The 22795-nt window shown below is 41.7% G+C and overlaps 2 protein-coding genes across 2 annotated transcripts in view; both read right to left on the bottom strand.

Annotated features, from left to right (window-relative positions):
* The window catches only part of LOC125963073 (U3 small nucleolar RNA-associated protein 25 homolog), a 153118-nt gene that overhangs the window by 34121 nt on the left and 96202 nt on the right, over window positions 1-22795 (bottom strand). The window lies entirely within an intron of this gene.
* Window positions 564-21325, bottom strand: LOC125962905 (U3 small nucleolar RNA-associated protein 25 homolog). The gene is given in 4 exon segments (XM_049704496.1): window positions 564-2135; window positions 2137-2606; window positions 2608-3190; window positions 21219-21325. Coding segments are annotated over 4 exon segments (2265 nt in total). The 3' UTR covers window positions 564-1030.

Here is a 22795-nt window from a genome sequence, read left to right on the forward strand (position 1 = left end):
TTAAAGTATAGTTGATTCACAATGTTGTGTTAATTTCTGCTGTACAGCAGTGATTCAGTTATACATATACGTATTCTTTTTAAAATATTTTTTCCCTTGTTTATCCATTCCATATATAATAGCTTGCATATGCTAACCCCAGCGTCCTACTCCATCCCTCCCCCACCCTCCATCCCCCTTGGAAACCACAAGTCTGTTTTCTACGTCTGTGAGTCTGTTTCTGTTTCGTAGATGCATTTGTGTCAGGTTTTAGATTTCATATATAAGTGATATCATATGGTGTTTGTCTTTCTCTTTCTGACTTACTGCACTTAGTATGATAATCTCTAGTTGCATCCCTGTTGCTGAAAATGGCATTATCTCATTCTTTTTGATGGCTGAGTAGTATTCCATTGTATATATGTACCACATCTTCTTTATCCATTCATCTGTCAATGGACATTTAGGTTGCTCCCACATTTTCAAAATGAGGTTTTTAGGCCCATGTTTCTCAATTTTTAAGAGTTCTTTATATCAGGGATCAGCAAACTAGAACCCATAGGCCAAATCTGGCCCACCACCAGTTTTTATAAATAAAGTTTTATTGAAACACAGCCACACTCATTTGTTTACATATTGTCTATGCTGCTTTCACACTACCCCTGCAGAGTTGGTAGTGTAGATTGAGTCAATTCTTTTCGTTCTTTTTTTTTTAAGAATTTACCAAGTGTAATAAATTAGAGGTGAAGTCACAACAAAAGAATTTATGGCGTCCAAAAAAATTCACAAGTAGAAGATTCCTTCTATCAACTTCTCAGAGTCCCATGAGCTCTCCCCTGACCTCTGAAAGATGGGTTTTACCAAAATCTGGTTTACACTGAACTTTTCAGGTATATATGATCTGAAAAGAAAGAAGTATCTGATAAGAACCTGCCTGGTGCTCCTTCCTTGTTGCAGCCCTTCTTTGTGTAAGTGATCAGAATCAGGTCCAAGTGACACAGAACCAAGCATGACATATCACACCAAACACCATTTCCTGTCCAACCAATTCTCATCTCTCTCCAGTAATGAAGAGGTGGACGTTCTTCTTGGACTGCAGCATCTGTGCAGCCCGCTCGACCCCGACCACAGCAGCCAACCTCTGGGCATCGTACTTGGAGTAGAGGACAGTGCAGGTCCAGGCAGCTTCCTCTCCTCTGGTGGTGGCTTGCAACATGTTACAGACTTCACTGTAGAAGTGGGGATATGTTGGCAGTTCATAGAAAATCAGGTTCCTGATGCCTTTTATTGTGTATCTTTTGTAGAAATGGAAGCGCTCTGTGAGGAGCAGGAACTGCTTCTCTCCTTGAAGGAAGAAGTGTCTGGCCCTGGAGACACCAGACTTCTGGGCACACTCGCAGATATGAGTGAAGTTCAGTTCCTCCTTCTTGAAGTAATTTCGGAGACGCACAAAGTCCAAGTAGGAGGGGACATAGATAAGCGTGTGAGACATGACTGCATCACGATACTGAGGCAAAATCTTGTTGACGAAAAAGTTAAACCTGGCATCAATCACTGAAGCTAGGTTTTCAGCTTCCATCCTCTGGAAGACACGTGGGAGCTGCACCAGGACATGACTGATGCAGCCTGTCATTGGGACATTCCTCACAGCCACCTGGCCTTGCCCATGGACGCAGTATTTGATGAACACAGAGTTGATCTGGGCATCCTGCAGGGCCCCAGACAGCAGCGTCTGATGATAGTACTTGGACCAATTATTGAGGCTCCACATGCGCACTCGAGAAAAGTCCACCCCATGTGAGTCCAAGGGCAGTAGGTCCATGTGGTTCATCAAATGCAAGACATGCTCCCAGTTCTGCATCAGGTAAATGTCAGCTTGATCAATGATGAGAAGCTCAATAGAAGACAGAAAGTCAAAATCTCTCTTCTTCTCTCCTTCTCCACCAATGATGGTCCTCAAGCCCAGAGGGGAGGCAATGAGGATGTCTGACGAATAGAAGGGGGCATAAAGTCGGATGCTTCTCTGCAGTATTGCCACTCCAGTCCTGAAGTGGTCATCGATGTTGCCGACAAATACAGCTTCATAATCCTCAGGCCTCTTCAGGTTGGGTGGTCTCTCCTCGGGATCTGAGCCATACTCTCCATTAAACCTTTTTGTTGCCTACAATTATTTTCTTCTTGCTGTCGCCCTCAAGAAGACTGATGAAGAGCTGTACCACCCGCAAAGCAGCTTCCCGGAATGGCACCACTATCAGCACCTTGGGCCTCGTTAGCCCTTGGTCCCTGAAGTCATCATCATCACCCATCCCAAGTTTCTGGCTTCGGCACCTGCTGTTGTTGGTAAGCACCTGGGCATTGGCTTTGAGGACGTGATTTATCACATGCAGGCAGTACACGTGGCGGATCTCTTCCCCATTCTTCAGGGCAGTCCTTTCTGGGTAGAACAGGTCCTGGTAAGAATTCATAATTAAGAAGAGCTCTTTCTGGAGGGGTGTGAAGGGGCTACTTGAATTTGGGGGACCAGAGAGGAACTGGCTGTTGGTCTTGATCCAGGTGGATTCCAGAGGCTTCTGGAGATGAAGTGACTTTAAGTCAATGTCCTTTGGGGGTTTAAAGGTTTCCGGTTTCCAACTGTTGAAACCTGGATGAAAAGACAAGCTGGCCCAGGATGGGCCATTTTAGCTGGTGGGTAGTTTTGGGATTTGTGGCAACAGCCTGGATTTCTTTTTCTTTCAGTTCTTTGTTTACATGTTGTGCAAATGGATCTTGTAATGCTTTCAGAGAACAGTTGCCTTCTCTTTCCTCTTCGAGAAAGTTGGTTTCTAGGCTGAAGAGTGACTCATGTTTTGCATCTGTAAACTCCTCTGGGGATTCCTCTGATGTGCCAGGTGGCCCGTGCCCATCTTTTCCCTTAGGGTCAGCAGGTAAGGCCGCATTCTTCTGCATGTCAGTAGACGCTACTGCCGTCTCTTCCTCCACACTGATGTCACTATCGCCATCTTCAAGATTCATTTCTGTCTCATCTATAACACTGTCTTCTTCTTCCTCTTCCTCCTCCTCATCTTCCTTGGAAACATCCTTTAATGTGGCAAGTAGTCTGTTGTAACCAGAAACTTGTTCTGGTTCACTCTCTGCTTCACTTTCAGAACTTGAAGTATCTAAACTCTCTGACAGTTGACAAGTCTGTGGTTTTGCTTTCTTTCTGGAAACCCTTGGAAGGTGGAAAACAGAAGTTCAATGTTTTGAAATAAAAGATTTGGTAAAGCTGTCTTCTCTTGTAACTTAGAAAGAAGATCAGTGGACGAAAGCAGTTCAGGAGCTTGTAGTTCTAAAGAAGTCATGATCCACACCATTGTAAAGAAATCATACCCCAATAAAGATGTTAAAAAAAAAGTCATGATCAAGTGGGGTTTATTCCAGAGACACAAGGATAGTTCAACATCAGCCCGAGAGGCTTGTCTGCTCACCCGCCGGGGTGGGCGGGGCTGGGAGCTCAATTCTTTTCATTCTTGTTTCTTTATTCTGCTCTGTGGTAGTTATTTCCACTATTTTATCTTCCAGGTCACTTATCCGTTCTTCTGCCTCAGTTATTCTGCTATTGATTCCTTCTAGAGAATTTTGTATTTCATTTATTGTGTTGTTCATCATTGTTTCTTTGCGCTTTAATTCTTCTAGGTCCTTGTTAAACGTTTCTTGTATTTTCTCCATTCTATTTCCAAGATTTTGGATCATCTTTACTATCATTACTCTGAATTCTTTTTCAGGTAGACTGCCTATTTTCTCATCATTTGTTTGGTCTGGTGGGTTTTTACCTTGCTCCTTCATCTGCTGTGTATATCTCTGTCTTCTCATTTTGCTTAACTTACTGTGTTTGGTGTCTCCTTTTTGCAGGCTGCACGTTCGTAGTTCCCGTAGTTTTTGGTGTCTGCCCCCACTGGCTAAGGTTGGTTCAGTGGGTTGTGCGGGCTTCCTGGTGGGGGAGACTGGTGCCTGTGTTCTTGTGGATGAGGCTGGATCTTGTCTTTCTGGTGGGCAGAACCGTGTCCGGTGGTGTTTTGCGGTGTCTGGGACCTTATTATGATTTTAGGCAGCCTCTCTGCTAATGGGTGGGGTTGTGTTCCTGCCTTGCTAGTTGTAGGGTGTCCAGCACTGTAGCTTGCTGGTTGTTGAATGGAGCTGGCTCTTAGCTTTGAGATGGAGATCTCTGGGAGAGCTTTCACTGTTTGATATTACGTGGAGCTGGGAGGTCTCTGGTGGTCCAATGTCCTGATCTCGGCTTTCCCACCTCAGAGGCACAGGCCTGACACTTGGCTGGAGCACCAAGACCCTGTCATCCACATGGCTCAGAATTAAAGGGAGAAAGAAAGAAAGAAAGAAAGAAAGAAAGAGAGAGAGAGAGAGAGAGGGAGGGAGGCAGGGAAGGAGGGTGGGAGGGAGGAAGAGAGAGAGAGAGAGAGAGAGAGAGAGAGAAAGAAGGAAAGAAAGAAAGAAAGAGAGAAAGGAAGGAAGGAAGGAGAAAAGAAAGAAAAAATAAAGTTATTAAAATAAAAAAATATTAAAAATTTTTAAAAAAAGAAAAAAGAAAGAAGAGAGCAGCCGAACCAAAAAAACAAATCCACCAGTGATATCAAGCCCTAAAACTATACTAAAAAAAAAAAACCAAAAGCAAAAAAAAACGGACAGACAGGACCCTAGGACAAATGGTAAAAGGAAAGCTATACAAACAAAATCACACAAAGGATACACATACACACTCACAAAAGGAGAAAAAGGAAAAAAAATATATATAAAAAGGAAGAGAGTAACGAAATCAATAAAGATATCTACCAATGATAATAAACTCTAAATACTAAACTAAGATAAACATAAAACCAGAAACAAATTAGATGCAGAAAGCAAACTCCAAGTCTACAGTTGTTCCCAAAGTCCACTGCCTCAATTTTGGCATGATTCGTTGTCTATTCAGGTATTCCAGAGATGCAGGTTGATTGTGAAGATTTAATCCACTGCTCCTGAGGCTGCTGGGAGAAATTTCCCTTTCTCTTATTTTTTGCACGGCTCCTGGGGTTCGGCTTTGGATTTGGCCCCACGTCTGCGTGTAGGTCGCCTGAGGGTGTCTGTTCTTCGCTCAGACAGGATGGGGTTAAAGTAGCAGCTGATTAGGGGGCTCTGGCTCACTCGGGCCAGGGGGAGGGAGGGGTACAGAATGCGGGGCAAACCTGTGGTGGCAGAGGCCGGCGTGACATTGCAACAGCCTGAGGTGCACTGTGTGTTCTCCCGGGGAAGTTGTCCCTGGATCGTGGGACCCTGGCAGTGGTGGGCTGCACAGGCTCCCGGAGAGGAGGTGTGGATAGTGACCTGTGCTCGCACACAGGCTTCTTGGTGGCTGCAGCAGCAGCCTTAGCGTCTCATGCCCATCTCTCATGTCCGCACTGATAGCTGCGGCTCACGCTCGTCTCTGGAGCTCGTTTAGGCGGTGCTCTGAATCCCCTCTCCTTGCGCACCCCCAAACAATGGTCCTCCAATACTTCTAGGTAGGTCTCTGGACCTGCTGTGGCACTGTGGGGCCAGCTCAGACTCTGATCTGGCCTTACTCCTGCATGTACTTGTCTCCAAAGTCCACAGTTGCCCCCAAAGTCCACAGCCTCGATTGTGGGAACACTCGTTTTCTCTTCAGATATTTCACAGATTCAGGTTTTACCAAGCCAATTGCAGGGGTTTAATCCGCTGCTCCTGTGGCTGCACGGAGAGATTTCCCTTTCTCTTCCTTGGTCGCACAGCCCCTGGAGTTCACCTTTGGTTTTGGCCCTTCCTCTGCCTGTCAGCCACCCTCAGGCATCTGTTCCTGCCCAGCCAAGAGGGGTGAAAGCAGAGGCTGATTAGGGCTCACTTGCTCACTCAGGCCGGGGAGAGGGAGGGATACAGCTGTCACAGTTGGGGTGTGGGGGGAGTGCCTGCAGTGGCAGAGGCCAGCAGGAAGTTGCTACAGCCTGAGGCATGCCATGCATTCTCCCAGGGAAGTTGGCCCCAGATAATGGGACCCTTGGCAGTGGTGGGCAGCACAGGCTCCCAGGAAGGTGTGGGCAGTGACCTGCACTTGCTCCCGGGACCCTCGGCAGCAGCAGCGGCAGCCGTCGCGCCCGCCTCTGGGATCCTAGGTAGCAGCTGCGGCTCGCATGGGTGATGCCCTGCCGTCTGTGAGTGCATGTAGGTAGAAACTCCTATGGTGGGATGGCCCCTCTCCTTGAGCACCCTGCAACAATGGTCTCTTGCCTCTCAGGAAGGCCTAGGCTTTTTCCCAGACTCCCTCAGTTGTGGTGCACTAGCCCCCTTCAGGCTGTGTTCACGCAGCCAACCCCAGTCCTCTCCCTGGGGTCTGACCTCCGAAGCCTGAGCCTCAGTGCCCAGCCCCCACCTGCCCTGAACAGACAAGCATCTCAGGCTGGGGAGTGGTGGTTGGCACCAATCCTCTGTGCGGGATTCTCTCTGCTTTGCCCTCCGCAACCCTGTTGCTGCGCTGTCTTCCATGGCTCCGAAGCTTCCGCCCCGCCACCCCGCATCTCCGCCAGTGAATGGGCTTCCTAGTGTGTGGAAACTTTTCCTCCTTCACGGCTCCCTCCCAGAGGGGCAAGTCCTGTCCCTACTCTTTTGTCTCTGTTTTTTTCTTTTTTCTTTTGCCCTACCCAGCCACGTGGAGATGTTCTTGCCTTTTTGTAAGTCTGAGGCCTTCTGCCAGCGTTCAGTAGGTGTTCATTAGGAGTTGTTCCATGTGTAGATGTATTTTAGATGTATTTGTGGGGAGGAAGGTGATCTCCATGTCCTACTCCCCTGCCATCTTGAAGGTCCTCCTGGAAGTTTTATATGTTTTAATTACAGATTCAATTTCACTTCTAGTGATCAGTCTGTTCAAACTGTGTTTCTGCTTGACTCTGTCTTGGCAGGCTGTATGTTTCTAGAAATTTTCCATTTCTTCTAGGTTGTCCAATTTGTTGGCATATAACTGTTCACAGTATTCTCTTATGATTTTTTTTTTTTTTTTTGCAGTACGCGGGTCTCTCACTGTTGTGGCCTCTCCCGTTGTGGAGCACAGGCTCCGGACGCGCAGGCTCAGCGGCCATGGCTCACGGGCCCAGCCGCTCCGTGGCATGTGGGATCTTCCCAGACCAGGGCACGAACCCGTGTCCCCTGCATCGGCAGGCGGACTCTCAACCGCGGCGCCACCAGGGAAGCCCTCTCTTATGAGTTTTTTAATCTCTGTGATATCATTATTATCTCTCTTCTTTCATTTCTTATTTTGTTTATTTGGGTCCTCTCTCTTTTCTTCTTTGTGAGCCTGGCTAAAAGTTTATCAGTTTCATTATCCTTTTTAAAACACAGCTCTTGGTTTCATTTACCTTTTTGGTTTTTTTATCTCTATTTTTTTTACTTCCTCTCTGATCTTTATTATTTCCTTCCTACTTCTGACTTTGGGCTTTGTTTGTTCTTCTTTTTCTAATTCTTTCATGTGGTAAGCTAGGTTGTTTAGTTGAGATTTTTCTTATTTCTCGAGAATGGTCTGTACTGCTATGAACTGATTTTGCTGCATCCCACAGATTTTGGAAAATTGTGTTTTCATTTTCATTTGTCTTGAGGTATTTTCTGATTTCCTCTTTGATTTCTTTGTTGACTTTTTTTTTAATAGCATGTTGTTTAGTCTCCACGTGTTTGTTCTTTCCCCCTTTTTCTTTCTGTAGTTATTTTCTAGCTTTGTGCCTTTGTGGTCAGAAAAGATACTTGAAATAATTTCTATCCTCGTAAATTTGTTGAGGCTTGTTTTGTGACTTAGTATGTGATCTATCCTGGAGAGCGTTCCATTTGCACCTGAAAAGAATGTGTATTCTGCTCTCTTTGCACGTAGTGCCCTGTAGATATCAATTAAGTCCAACTGGTCTATTGTGTCATTTAGGACCTCTATTGCTTTATTGATTTTCTGTCTCAGTGATCTGCCCGTTGATGTCAGTGGGGCGTTAAAGTCTCCTACTCTTATTGTACTATTGTCAATTTCTTCCTTTATGTCTGTCAGTATTTGCTTTACATATTTAGGTGCTCCTGTATTGGGCACATATATGTTAACGAGTGTAGTATCCTCTTCTTCTATTGATCCCTTTATCATTATATAATGCCCTTCTTTGTCTTTCATTATAGCCTTTGTTTTAAAGTGTATTTTGATACGAGTATTGCTAGCCCTGCTTTCTTGTCATTTCCATTTGCACAAAATAACTTTTTCCATCCCCTCACTTTCATTCTGTGTGTGTTTTCTCACCCTGAAGTCTCTTGTAGGCAGCATGTTGAAGGGTCTTGTTTTTTTATCCAGTCAGCCACCCTGTTTTGTTTGGAGTATTTAGTCCATTGAGATTTAAAGTAATTATTGATAGGTATGTATTTATTACCATTTAATTCCTTGTTTTCTCATTTTTTTGTAGTTTTTTGTTCATTTCTTTTTCTTTTTGTGGTTTGGTGATTTTCTTTTGTAGTATGCCTGAGTTCCTTTCTTTTTGTTTTTTTGTGTATCTATTGTTGATTTTTGATTTGTGGTTACCGTGGGATTCATATATGTTGACCCATAATTGTATCTACTTGCTATAAACTGATAATCATTTAAGGTCACACACATTCTAAAAGATGTACATTTTTTACTTCCCTCCCCCACATTTTGTGATTTTGATGTTCTATTTTACATGTTCATGCTTATCCTTTTGCTGTTAATTGTAGTTACAATTGCTTTTACAAATTTTTTTGATGTTTTTTAATCTATGTACTGGCTTATTTAAGTGATCATCAATCCTTTTATATATCTGCCTTTCCAATAGATTCTTGCTTCTTTTCTTTCTAGAGAAAACCCTTCAATATTTCTTTTAGGGAGGTTAATATTGCTGAATTCCTTTAGCTTTTGCTTGTCTGAGAAATTCTTTATCTTTCTTTCTATTCTAAATGGTAATCTTGCTGGGTAGGGTATCCTAAGTTGCAGGTTTTTCCCTTTCAGGACTTTGAATATATCATGCCACTCCCTCTGGCCTGCAAAGTTTCTGAAGAGAAATCAGCTGAGAGCCTTATGGGGGTTCCCTTGTAACTGACTCCATGTTTCTTTGCCGCCTTTAGAGTCCTCTCTTTATCTTTAACTTTTTCCATTTTAATTATGATATATCTTGGTGTGAGTCTGTATGGGTTCATCTTGCTTGGGACCCTCTGTGCTTCCTGTACCTGGATATCTGTTTCTTTCTTTAGGTTTCAGAAGTTTTCAACCATAATTTCTTCAAATACATTTCAATTCCCTTTCCTCTCTTTTCTCCTTCTGGAAGCCCTATAATGCGGATGTTGGCACGTTTTATATTATCCCGTAGATCTCGTATGTTGCTTTCGTTTTCTTTTTCATTTGTCTTTCTGTCTGCTGTTCTAATTGGGTGATTTCCATTTTTCTATCTTCCAGATCAGTTATGTGTTCTTCTGTATCACCTAGTCTGCTGTTAATTCCTCCTAGTGTATTTGTCATTTCAGTTATTTTATTCTTCAGTTCTGCCTGTTTCTTTTTAATATTTTCTTGTTCCTTGTTAAAATTCTCACTGTGTTCATATATCTGTTTCCTTAATTCGGTTAGCATTTTATTGCTAATGCTTTGAACTCTTTAATAATAATAAATAATTTCTGTTTCATTAGTTGTTTTTTCAGGGGTTTTCTCTTGTTCTTTCATCTGAAAAAATCCCTCTGCCTTCTCATTTTGCTTAACTTCCTCTGTCTCTATGAAATTAGGTGAAATAGTTACCTATACCAATCTTGAAGGAGGGTCCTTGTGTGGGAGCATCACAATACTGTCTTCATGTGCCCAGTGGCTTTGATGGGAGAGCTGGATCTGAAGTGAGCATGAATCACATCTTCCCCCAGAGTGTGCTGGTAGCTATCACATTGGTAGAAGGTGGGGCTGGAAATGGAGGGGCTAGAGCCAGGGCCAGATGTGGTCTAGGGCTTCTCCTCTGCTCAGTGGCCAACACCACCCTGTTGGGGGTGGGGGTGGGGGTAGGGGTGGGGGTGGGTCCTAAGTTGCTGGAGCATAAGTCCTAAGAGTCTGGTCTGAGCTGGCTCCATTCCCTCTAAGTGTGTGCTCTCCCGTCTCCCAGCACGGGCACCCTTGTCCCAAAGGGGAGCAGTACTGGAGCAAGAGGAGCTGGAGCAGGTGCTTGGTGTGGGTCAGGGCACAGGCTGTAGCAGTACCAGCACCAGTCACTGTTCTGGACCATTCCTGCAAGTGCCAGCAATGGCTGCCTTCACCTTGTTTAGATGCCATGCTGGGTCTGAGCCAGCTCGGTCCCTCACAACTGCGCACTCCCCTCTGCCATGGTAGCCCTCACCCTAATGCAGAGCTGCACCATGGAGCAAGTGGGGCCAGAGCAGAGGCTTAGCTCAGGCTGGGTCACATGCTGGGTTGGTCATGGGAAACCAGCCAGAGTCCTGGGTAGTTTCAATATGCTTCCCCACCCTTGTTCCGGGGAGTAAGCAAGCATGTGCATGCTCTTCATGAGTGGTGTGTAGGTTTCTTACAGCCCTCCTATTAGTCTCACTGGTTTTCAAACCAGCTCCAGTTTCTTGTCTTCCCCGTGTCAGACCCCAAGGCTGGGTGCTCAATATGTGGCTTGAACTTCTCACTCCCCAGGGAGGACCTCTGAGCCTGTGCAGTCCCCTTCATCTTCTGTGCCCCCTCTCAGGGGTGCAGGTCTTGACCTGATTGCTTCTCTTCCCTTCCTAGCTGATTCTGTGTGGATCATTTTTACAGCCTTTTTGCCAGTCTCCAGTTTGTTTTCAGTGAGAATTGTTCCACACGTTGATGTATTTTTCATGTGTTTGTGGGTATAGGTGAGCTCTGCATCCTCTTCCTCTGCCATCTTGATCTCCCCTTCTCTCTTCCCTCCTCCTTCTTTCAATCTCCTCTTCTCCTGAACTTTGAAAAACTTTAAGAATGACAGAAACAGGTTTCAAAAAAACTGTTCTGAAAGCTGCAGGCATGAGATTGCACCTATGATCCTGAGAAGAAGGCATGGAAAACTGGAACAGTCCCTCAACAGTTCGAACCACAAATTTTCAGCAGTTACAGATAAGAAAAATTGCAGCCTGGGACAGACCACAGTCATATGCCCTTCTTGCCCTACATAAATTAATCCTGCCTCAGCTTGGGAAGTTTATCGTTCTTAAGTTTCTAACTGATGCACATCCGTTGAGTAAAATCTTTAAGTACTCTTAGAGTCACAGTTTTTCTCTCGACAGGTTCATTCTGTAATAATAAGGGGGTTAATTCACCAAAAGGACATAACAATCCTGAATGTTTAGGGACCTAATAACAGAGCTTCAAAAAGTGTCAAGAAAAACCTGATAGAACTGCAAGGAGAAATAAATCAATCCACAATTACAGTCCAATATTTCAACACCCTTCTCTCAATAATCACTAGAATAAGTAAACAGAAGAGAAGAAGTAAGGATATAGAAGACTTGGATAACACTATCAACCAACTTGCCCTCATTGACATTTATAGAGCATATCAGCAGACTACACTTCCTTTACAAGAGCACATGTAACCCATTTACCAAGATAGACCATATTCAGGGTCATGGAACCAATCAAATACATTTAAAAGTATTCATATCATACAAAGTATGGCCTGGGACCAGAACTGAATTAAATTAGACATCAAAACCAGAAAGATCCCTGGAAAATCCCCAAATGTTTTGAAACTAAATTACATACTTCTAAATAATCTGTAGATGAAAGAAGAAATAAAACTTGAAATTATAAGATATTTTGACCTAAATGAAAATGAAAACACAGCATATAAAAATTGGGGGATTCAGCTAAAGAAATATTTAGAGGTACATTTATAGCACTAAGCATTTATATTAGAAATTAAGAATGCTCTTAAAGCAGTAATCTCAGCTTCCTTCTTAAGAAACAAAAGCTGTACGAGCAAATTAAATCTAAAGTAATTAGAAGAAGGGAAATAATAAAGATCAGAGCAGAAATCAATGAAATAGAAACCAGAAAATCAATAGAGGAAATCAATGAAACCAGAAGCTAGTTCTTTGAGAAGATCAATAAAATCGTGAAACCTCTAACCAGAATGATCAGGAAAAAAAGAGAGAAGACACTAGTCACTAAGATTAAGAATGACAGAGGTGAAATCACTGCAGGTCCTAAAGATGTAAAAAAGGATAAAAGGGAGCACTATTAGCAAAGATGGAGGAGTAAGGATCCCTGGAATTTCACCCTTCCATAAAAGCAATGAAAAAACTGGCACAATATTGTCAAAATCAACTTTTTCACAACTCTGGAAATCAACCAAAGTTTTTCAGTTACCTGGGAAGCATTTAGTCAAGAACATATACTGAATCTCAGTACGAACAGCAAGTTCTGTGGCATTTTAACTTTCCCTACTCCCACCCCCAACTCCCCAGTTCAGTGGCAGACTTGAAAAGACCACTTTCCTGGTACCGGTAGGAGCAGAACGGAGTTATTGCTCTTTCTAAGAGCTGCTATAAACATGGGAGGACAAATACCTCTTTAAGACCCTGCTTTCAATTCTTTTGAATATATATCCAGAAGTGGAATTGCTGGATCATATGGTAGTTCTACTGTTAATTTTTTGAGAAACTGTTAACACTTTTTTCCATAGTGGCTGTACATTTTACATTCCCACTAACAGTGCACAAGGGTTCCAATTTTTCCACATCCTTGCCAACACTAGTTATTTTCTGTTTTTTGATAGTAGCTCTGCTAATGAGTGTGAAGCGGTATTACATGTAGTTTTGATTTGCATTTCTCTAACAATTAGTGATGTTGAGTGTATTTTCATGTGCCTGTTGTCCATCTGTGTGTCTTCCTTGGAAAATGTCTATTCAGGTCCTCTGTCCACTTTTTTTTTTTTTTGGCCGCACTGTGCAGCTTACGGGATCTTAGTTCCCTGACCAGGGATTGAACCTGTGACCCCTGCATTGGAAGCACAAAGTCTTAACCACTGGACTGCCAGGGAAGTCCCATGCCCACTTTTTAATTGGGTTGTTTCGTTGTTGAGTTTTAGGAGTTCTCTATATATTCTGGATATTAATCCCTTATCAGATATAAAATTTGCAATTATTTTCACCCCTTTGTGTGTTGCCTTTTTTACTCTATTGATAGTGTCTTTTTAAAAATTAATTAATTTATTTTTGGCTGCATTGGGTCTTCATTGCTGTGCGTGGGCTTTCTCTAGTTGTGGCAAGCCGGGGCTACTCTTTGTTGCGGTGCCCAGGCTTCTCATTGTGGTGGCTTCTCTTGTTGCAGAGCCTGGGCTCTAGGTGCGGGCTTCAGTAATTGTGGGACGTGGGCTCAGTAGTTGTGGCTTGCAGGCTCTAGAGCGCAGGCTCAGTAGTTGTGGCACATGGGCTTAGTTGCTCCATGGCATGTGGGATCTTCCTGGACCAGGGCTTGAACCCATGTCCCCTGCTTTGGGAGGTGGATGCTTAACCACTGCACCACCAAGGAAGCCCTGATAGTGTGTTTTGATGCACAAAAATTTTTAATTTTCATGAAGTTCAATTTGTCAAATTTTTTTGGTTGTTGTTGTTGCCTATTCTTTTGGTGTCATACCCAAGAAACCATTGCTGAATCTAATGTTGTGAAGTGTTTGCCCTATGTTCTTAGAGTTTTAGATCTTACATTTAGGTCATGGATCCATTTTGAGTTTTTTTTTTTAATATGGTGTTAGGTAAGGATCCAACTTCATTCTTTCCCATGTGGATATTCAGTTTTCCCAGCACCATTTGTTGAAATGGCTGTTTTTCCCCCACTGAATGGTCTTGATAGCCTTCTCAAAAATCATTTGATCATATATACAAGGGTTTATTTCTGGATTCTCTGTTCTATTCCATTGGCTTCTATGTTTGTCTTTATGCCAGTACCATATTGTTTTGATTACTGTACCTTTGTAGTAAGACTGAAATCAGGAAATGTGAGTCGTCCAGTTTTGTTCTTCTTTTACAAGATTGTTTTGGCTATTCAAGGTCCCTTGAGATTCTATATGAATTTTAGGATTTTTTTGTGTGAAAAAAAATTGGGATTTTGATAAGGATTGCATTCAATCTAGATCAGTATTGACATCTTAACTATGTTTTCTAATCTATGAACATGGGTTATTTTTCCATTTATTTCTGTCTTTATTTTCTTTCAGAAATGTTTTGTAGTTTTCATTGTACAAGTCTTTTAACTTCCTTGGTTAAGTTAATTCCTAAATATTTTTATTCCTTTTGATATTATAAATGCAATTGGTTTTTAAATTTCCTTTTTGGATTGTTCATTGTTAGTGCATACAAATGCAACTGATTTTTGTGTGCTGACCTTATGTCTTGCTACTTTGCTGAATTTGTATATTAGTTCTAACAGGGTTTTTTTTTTGGTGTCTCTATGGAATGTAGGGTTTTCTACATATAAGAGCATATTATCTGTGAACAGAGATCATTTTACTTCTTCTTTTCCAATTTATATGCCTTTTATTTCTTTATCTTGCCTAATTGCTCTGGTCAGGACTTCCACTATTTTGAATAGCAGTAGCAAAGGTGGGCATCCTTGCTTTGTGTCTGACCTTAGAGGAAGTTTTCAGTCTTTTACCACTGAGTATCGTATTTTCTGTGGGTTTTTCATACATCAATCTTACTATGTTGAGGTAGTTTCTTTCAATTCCTAGTTTGTTGATTTTTTTTTATCATGAAAGAGTGTTGAATTTTGTCAAATGCTTTTTCTCCATCAATTGAAATGCCCATTTGGCTTTTCGACCTTTCATTTTGTTAAGTTGGTGTATTACATTGTTCAGTTTTCATGTTGAGCCAACCATGCATTCCAGAAATAAATCCCAGTTGATCATGTTGTATAATCCTAATATGCTGTTAATTTGGTTTGTTGACTATTTTTGCATCAATGTTCATAAGGGATTTTGGTCTGTGATGGATTTTTTTTTCTTGTAGTGTCTGTCTGGCTTTGGGATCAGCATAAGGCTGGCCTCATAGAATGAATTAGGGAACATTCCCTACTCTTCAATTTTTTTTTGAAAAGCTTGAGAAGGAATGATGTTAGTTTTTCTTTAAATGTTTGGTAGAATTCATTGGGAAAGCTATTAGGCCCAGAGATTTCCTTTCTTGGGAGATTTTTGATTACCGATTCAATCTTTTTACTAATTATTGGTCTCTTCAGATTTTCTATTTCTTCATGGTTTAGTCTTGGTAGGCTTTGTTTTTCTAGGAATTTGTCCGTTTCATTTAGGTTATCCAAGTTGTTGGCATACAATTGCTCAGAGTACTCTCTTTTAATTCTTTTTATTTCTGTAGAATCAGTAGTAATGTACTCACTTTCATTTTTGATTTTAATAATTTGAATCCTCTGTTTCTTTCTTAGTCCATCTAGCTAAATGTTTATCCATTTTGTTGATCTTTTCAAGAATCAGCTTTGGGTTTTGTTGCTTTTCTATCACTTTTCTATTCTCTATTTCATTTTATCTCTAATCTTTATTATTTCTTTCCTTCTGCTAGCTTTGGATTTAATTTTTTCCTCTTTTACAGGTTCCTTAAGTTGTAAAGTTAGATGTTGACTTGAGATCTTTCTTGTTTTTTAATGTGTTTATAGCTATAATTATCCCTTAGCATTGCTTTCACAGTGTCACATAAGCTTTTCTTTTTCTTAATTTTACTTATTTTTGGGCTGTGTTGGGTCTTCGTTGCTGTGCACAGGCTTTCTCTAGTTGTGGCAAGCAAGGGCTACTCTTTGTTGCAGTGCACAGGCTTCTCATTGTGGTGGCTTCTCTTGTTGCAGGGCAGGGGCTCCAGGCACCAGGCTTCAGTAGTTGCAGCACGTGGGCTCAGTAGTTGTGGTATGCGGGCTCTAGGGTGCATGGGCTTCAGTAGTTGTGGTGCGTGGGCTCAGTATTTGTGGCTCATGGGCTCTAGAGCGCAGACTCAGTAGTTGTGGTGCATGGGATTAGTTGGTCCATGGCATGCGGGATGGTCCTGGACCAGGGATTGAACCCATGTCCCCTGCATTGGCAGGCAGATTCTTAACCACTGCACCGCTAGGGAAGTCCTCCATAAGCTTTTGTATGTTATGTTTTCTTTTTCATTTGTCGCTAAGTATTTCCTAATTTCCCTTGTGATTTCTTTATTGATCCATTGGATGCTTAAAAGTGTGTTGTTTAGCTTCCACAGATTTCTGAAATTTCCCGTTTTCTTTCTGTTATTGATCTCTAATTTCATCCCATTGCTTTTATTTTTTTAATATTTTATATTATTCTTATTTTTTATACAGGAGGTTCTTATTAGTTATCTATTTTATACATATTAGTGTATATATGTCAATCCCAATCTCCCAATTCATCCCACCACCGCCCGCACCCCACTTTCCTCCCTTGGTGTCCATACGTTTGTTCTCTACATCTGTGTCTCTATTTCTGCCTTGGAAACCAGTTCACCAGTACCATTTTTCTAGATTCCACATATATACATTAATATACGATATTTGTTTTTCTCTTTCTGCCTTACTTCACTCTGTATGACAGTCTCTAGATCCATCCACGTCTCTACAAATTACCCAATTTTGTTCCTTTTTATGGCTGAGTAATATTCCATTGTATATATGTGCCACATCTTCTTTACCCATTTGATTGTCGATGGGCATTTAGGTTGCTTCCATGCCCTGGCTATTGTAAATAGTGCTGCAATGAACATTTGGGTGCATGTGTCTTTTTGAATTATGGTTTTCTCTGGGTATATGCTCAGTAGTGGGATTGCTGGGCCATATGGTAATTCTATGTTTTGTTTTTTAAGGAACCTCCATACTGTTCTCCACAGTGGCTGTATCAATTTACATTCCCACCAACAGTGCAAGAGGGTTCCGTTTTCTCCACACCCTCTCCAGCATTTGTTGCTTGTAGATTATCTGATGATGCCCATTCCCATTGTTTTTAGAAAAGATACTCTGTGTGATATCTAACTTTTAGAAAATATTGAGATTTAATCTGTGGCCTAACATGTGGTCTATCCTGGAATATGTCCCATGTACACTTGTGAAGGATGTGTATTCTGCTGTAGTGGGTAGAGTGTTCTGTATATGTCTGTTAGATCGAGTTTGTTTACTGTGTTGTTCATGTCCTCTGTTTCCTTAGTTATCTCTTGTCTGGTTGTTGTATTCATTATTGCGAGTAGAGTATTGAAGTCTCCAAGTATTATTGTAAAACTATTTCTCCATTCAATTCTGTCAATTTTTGCTTCATATATTTTGATGTTCTGTTATTAGGCATGTAAATGTTTATAATTGTTATATATTCTCACTGTTTTGAACTTTTTATTAATATATAATGTCCTTCCTTGTCTCTTGTCAAGAGTTTTTGACTAAAAATTTATTAGTCTGATATTCGTATAGCCATCCCTGCTCTCTTTTGTTTATTATGCATGGAATAACCTTTTACATACTTTAACTTTCAGCCTATTAGTGTTCGGGGATCTAAAATGAATTTCTTGTAGACCCCATACAGTTGGATCACTTTTTTGAAAAAAATCCTTTCTGCCAATCTCTATCTTTTGATTGGAGAGTTTAATCCATTTACATTAAAGTAATTACTGATAAGGAGGGACTTACTTCCATTTTGGCATTTGTTTTCTGTATGTCTTTTAGCTTTCTGTCCCTCCTTCCCTGCAACACTGTCTTCCTTTGCGTTTAGTTGTTGGGTTTTTTTTTTTTTTGGTAATGAAATTTTAAAATTCCTTTCTTATTTCCTTTGGTGTATATTTTATAGCAATTTTCCTTGTGGTTACCATGGGGGTTTCATTTAACATCCTAAAGTTATTACACTCTAATTTGAATTTACACCAGCTTAATTTCAGTAGCATATACAAATTTCTCCTTTAATAGCCCCATCCCCACCTCTTTCAGTTGTTGATTTCACAAAATTACTTCTTTATACATTGTGTGTTCAAAAACATAAGCTAATAATTTTTAAAAATACATTAGCCTGTCAAATTATGAAGATAACAAAATGTGGAGTTACAAACCAAAGTTATAATAATAGTAGCTTCTAGATTAATAATTGCTTTTTTTAATGTAGTAGTCTCTTAAATCATGTAGAAAACAGTGTGGTTATGCACCGTTGTTACAATAATGCTGCCTTTTATAATTGCCCATGTATGTACCTTTACTGAGATCTTTATTTTTTCATATGGCTTCAAGTTACTCTCTATTGTCCTTTCATTTCAACCTTCAGGACTCCCTTTATCATTTCTTTTTTTTTTAACATCTTTATTGGATGTATAATTGGAGTGTTGGAGTATATTGGAGTATATTGGAGTATAATTGCTTTACAATGGTGTGTTGGTTTCTGCTTTATAAGAAAGTGAATCAGTTATACATATACATATGTTCCCATATCTCTTCCCTCTTGCGTCTCCCTCCCTCCCACCCTCCCTATCCCACCCCTTTAGATGGTCACAAAGCACCGAGCTGATCTCCCTGTGCTATGCGGCTGCTTCCCACTAGCTATCTATTTTACGTTTGGTAGTATATATATGTCCATGCCACTCTCTCACTTTGTGAAGACTATTTCTTAAAATAAACCTTAAAACTTTGGTTTTTATAATATCCAATATATGAATCCCCAACAACTGTTGTAGGAACACTGTGCTGGGAGTCCTTCACACTCCAGCATTGCCTTAACTGTCTAGTAGAGGAGAGAAACCTGCAACCCACACAGTGACACAAAGCAGAATGACAGAGGTGTTGTGAGAAAACTAAAAAAGGAGGAGCAAGGGGTTTGGGGAAGGCTTCCCAGTGGGGCAGGCACCTGAGCTTAACGTTGAAAGATAAGCAGAAAGTTGACAGGCAAAAGCAGACAAATACAAAACAGACAAGTACAGGCAACTCTCCCCCATCCTTTATAATTCCAAGGTTAAAATAAGAGGAACACCACTCACTATTATAACTATTTCCACAAGTGCATTCAGAAGAGAAGCAGGTCACTTGGTTGGAAAGGAAGTAGAGGGAACTTCCCAGATGGTGATGCCAAAGCTGAGTCTTGAAGGGTGAGCAGGACTAAGCAAAAGAGAAGGACAAGCCTGAGCAAAGGTCTGGAATGTGGAAGCCCATGCTGCATTGACAAGAGAGTGACTATCCAGGATGTCCTGAGTGTTTGACACCTGGAGGGCCTGGGAAGAGGATTTGTCTATCACAGGAAGGTGGGGCCCTGTCATAGAGAACTTTGATGGGCACACCATAGAGTGGAGGACTGATTCTGAATACCCTGGGAATCCAGGGAAGATTCCCAAGGAGAATGGTGACATAATTTTTTCATCTGTGGCCCTTTGGGAAGACAACCCTGGAGGCAAAATGGATTAGCCAGCCACATGTCAGAGGTGGGAGTTCATTATAATGTAAAATACAGGAAACCTGAACTAGGGCTTTGGAACTGGGAATGAAAGAAATCAGCAGTAAAGAGACAGGAGATATTGGAGAAGTAGGTCTGAAGTCAGAGGTGAAGAGCAAAACGCTGTCCGAGATTCTTTGAATGAGCCACGGTGATGAAAAATAACTCAAAGGGAAGTTAAAAGTTTAGCTGGGACAAAACAAGTAGTGCTTATAAACATTCACAGCCGTAGAGAGGTAGTAATGCTTTCTTTAGAGCTCGCAGACTACTTCTTAGTTCAGCTCGAATTTCTCACCTCTTGCCCCAATCCCTAAACTGGATTTGATAAAAACTGTGAAGATTTAGCAGGGGATACTGTCTTTAGAGGCTAGGCTCAAACCAGGACAATAGCTTCTTAACAGCAACATCTTAACATTTTTGAACTTTGCTTTTCTACATGATGATTAGTTAGATGCAACTCTAGTGTAAATTACAGCATTTATTTGCTCTTATCTTCAAGGAGTAATATGCAGCCAGATAAATTGCAGTAATTTGCCACTTTGCAACAACACCAGGCAAGGCACCTGATCATCAGTAGCTACTGGACACTCTTGTGTGTCATGTGTAAGCTGGGCCCTGCGCAACCAGTAGTGAGCAAGACCAACATTGTCCCTGCCTTCATTTCTAGTTGAGGAAGATGGGTGTGACAAAACAGGTGTGAGGGGTTCAGACAATGCCTCCATTTACTTCTTAATTTCAAGATTAAAATAAAAGAAACATTCTTGCTATATAATTATGTCCACAAATTCATTCAGAAGAGAGGCTGGTCATCCAGATGGAAAGGAAGCAGAGAGAGCTTCCCAGACGGTGATGCCAAAGCTGAGTCCTGAAAGGTGAGCAGTGTGATTGTAATCTTTCACAATGATAATGTTTTTTTCTATTTTACTTTTACTAATATATTTTTCTTTATTTTCATTTTACATCATTTTAATCATGTATTATATAAGATTGGATTTAATTATATAAGATTGGATTTAATCATGTATTATATAAGATTTTTACATGTTCATGGTGAATCAAATCATTATAGAATGACCCTTTGAACCCCAATTAATACTTTTTGTCTTAGTATTTTTAGTCTGATATTAATATAATTGACCTTGCTTTATTTTGATTAGCATGTACCTGGCAAATTTCCTTCCATCCTTTTATTTCAAACGTTTCTGTAGCCTTATGATTTGCCAGGTTTGGCATAAACAGCATATGGCTAGACTTGTTAATTTTCATCCAAAATGACAATCTCTGACTTTAACTGGAGAGTTTACCCCATTGACAATTTTTTATTACTGATTATGTAATAAAGTATAAATTTCAAATATGAACTTATTACTACCTTCTTACATTTTTCTTTCTATTTTCCTGCCTTTCCATAAATCTTTTTCTACTTTCTCGACTTCTAAAAGCTGATTTACTTGTTTTTCTTTGTTTTTCTCATTGCCTACCTCATGATTGAAATAGCAGATAGTAAAATGGTACTAATATGAAATTATTCAAAGTAATCGGAAATGGTAAAGGGATCAATTTTCCTGCCACATACAATAATGCAGTGAAGATCACCCTTATGTGTGAAACAGGGTGTCAAAAGAAACAAGTGTATCCTTCATGGCGCACAGAACAGCGTGTACTCAACTATTGTTTCACTGTAACCATTTGTTTCAAACTTTGGGCTGTACAGCAGCTCGGATATTAAGGGTCTGGAGCAAGTGCAAACACAGTACTCTCGGGAAGGGGTGGCGCTAAGGTCGATACCGGACCGGAAGTCGCTTTGCTGCCGTTTTTACCTCAGCTGCCTTGAAGCTTTCCTCCGTGTAGCGCTTTCCGGGCTTTGAAGACGGAGGGGTGGGTGACGGGGTCATCGAAGGGGATTTGGGGGTTGATAATGGGTGTCTTTGGAGGCAGTATGGGGACTTGTTCGAATTTGAGTTGAGCGCTCAGATCATTATTTTCTGTCTTCTCATATTGTCAGCTGAGACCACAGTTGGGTATGTATTGTTTTCGTTTTCGTTAAGCTCTAAGTATTTTCTAATTTCCGTTATTATTATTTTTTTTACCAAGAGTTTAGAAATGCCTTTTCAATTTTCAAAAGTTAAGGCTTTTGTTTCTAACGCGACTTCTCTGTGCCCCGTGTGATGCTTATTCATTGGAAAGTGTTCAGACTTCCTTTAAGACTAAGGCCAGGGTGAGTTTTTATTAATATTGCATCTGTAGCTCGAAACTAGTATGTGTTCTCTGGTTGATAACTGTCTTAACCAAAACGTGTGTATTCTTTGTGTGTGTGCTTGCTCTTTTAATCTTTGAGAGTAATGATTTGCGTGTGTGTGCAAATGCACGCAAAGATTTAAAAACATTTGTATATTTTTTAGTAGGCGTTACTGGGTTCAGGTAGGAGTAGTTTTCAGAATAAAGATTGTCAAATTCTTCTAGGTGAGTGAGTCAGGGCAGACAGCGCACAGCGTGGCACGTGCAAGTGGGGGAGGGGCAGGGCTTGGCATGGCTCAGCATGTGAGAGGTAAGGCAGAGCAGAGTATGTACAGGAAGTGGGGAGGGGTATATGAGGCTGAGAGTCTGGGAGGCGGGCAGGGCCTGGCAGCGCATGGGACCCACAGGGCTGGGAGCCTTAAGGCAAGACAGAGTGTGTCCAAGAAGGCAGAGTCAGGCATGTGGAGCCTGGAGAGACTAGGCAGACTGGGCGGGACAGAAAGGTGGGCGGAGCATGTCTGAGGGGCTGGGGCGGCTGGGCAGAGGAGGCTTGTCTGGGACCATGGTGTAGGGCAAGCAGGGTAGCAGGTGTGTCCTGGAGGGTGGACAAGGCAGGCTGAGCCCTCTAAGTGTAAGGAGGTGGAGTCTAGCTTTTCTGGGTGGATATGCAGGGCCTTATGAATTCGACTGGGCAAGATGCAGCCAGATGGACTAGCCAAGTGTGTCTGGATAAGGTGGGCAAGCAGGGCCAGGTGGTGCCAGTCATTCCCAGGCAGGCAAGACCTAGTGCATCCAGGCAGGTGCTGTGGGCCCCAGCCACAGTGGCCAGAGGGTGAGGCCAGGAGTGTTGGGGCAGGGTGAGCCCATCCCCACCCACTTAGTGCTGACCCAGAGCCCTCCTTCCATCAGCACAGGAGCGCTACTTATAATCCCTGGTCTCTGGTGAATCTAGGACACAGGGTGGTTGGGGGAATGGAGCTGGTGCGAGGGTCTGCCCGTCAGTTCTTAACTGTGATACTCTCAGAGACTTTGCCATAGTCCCCCTGACAACTGCTCACTCGATCACATCTGCCTCAACTACAGAAGTCTGAGCTGTTCCAGAAGTACCAGGTGGGGGCAATGCCATC

Source organism: Orcinus orca, chromosome X, assembly GCF_937001465.1.
Source record: "Orcinus orca chromosome X, mOrcOrc1.1, whole genome shotgun sequence".
NCBI classification, from domain to species: domain Eukaryota; kingdom Metazoa; phylum Chordata; class Mammalia; order Artiodactyla; family Delphinidae; genus Orcinus; species Orcinus orca.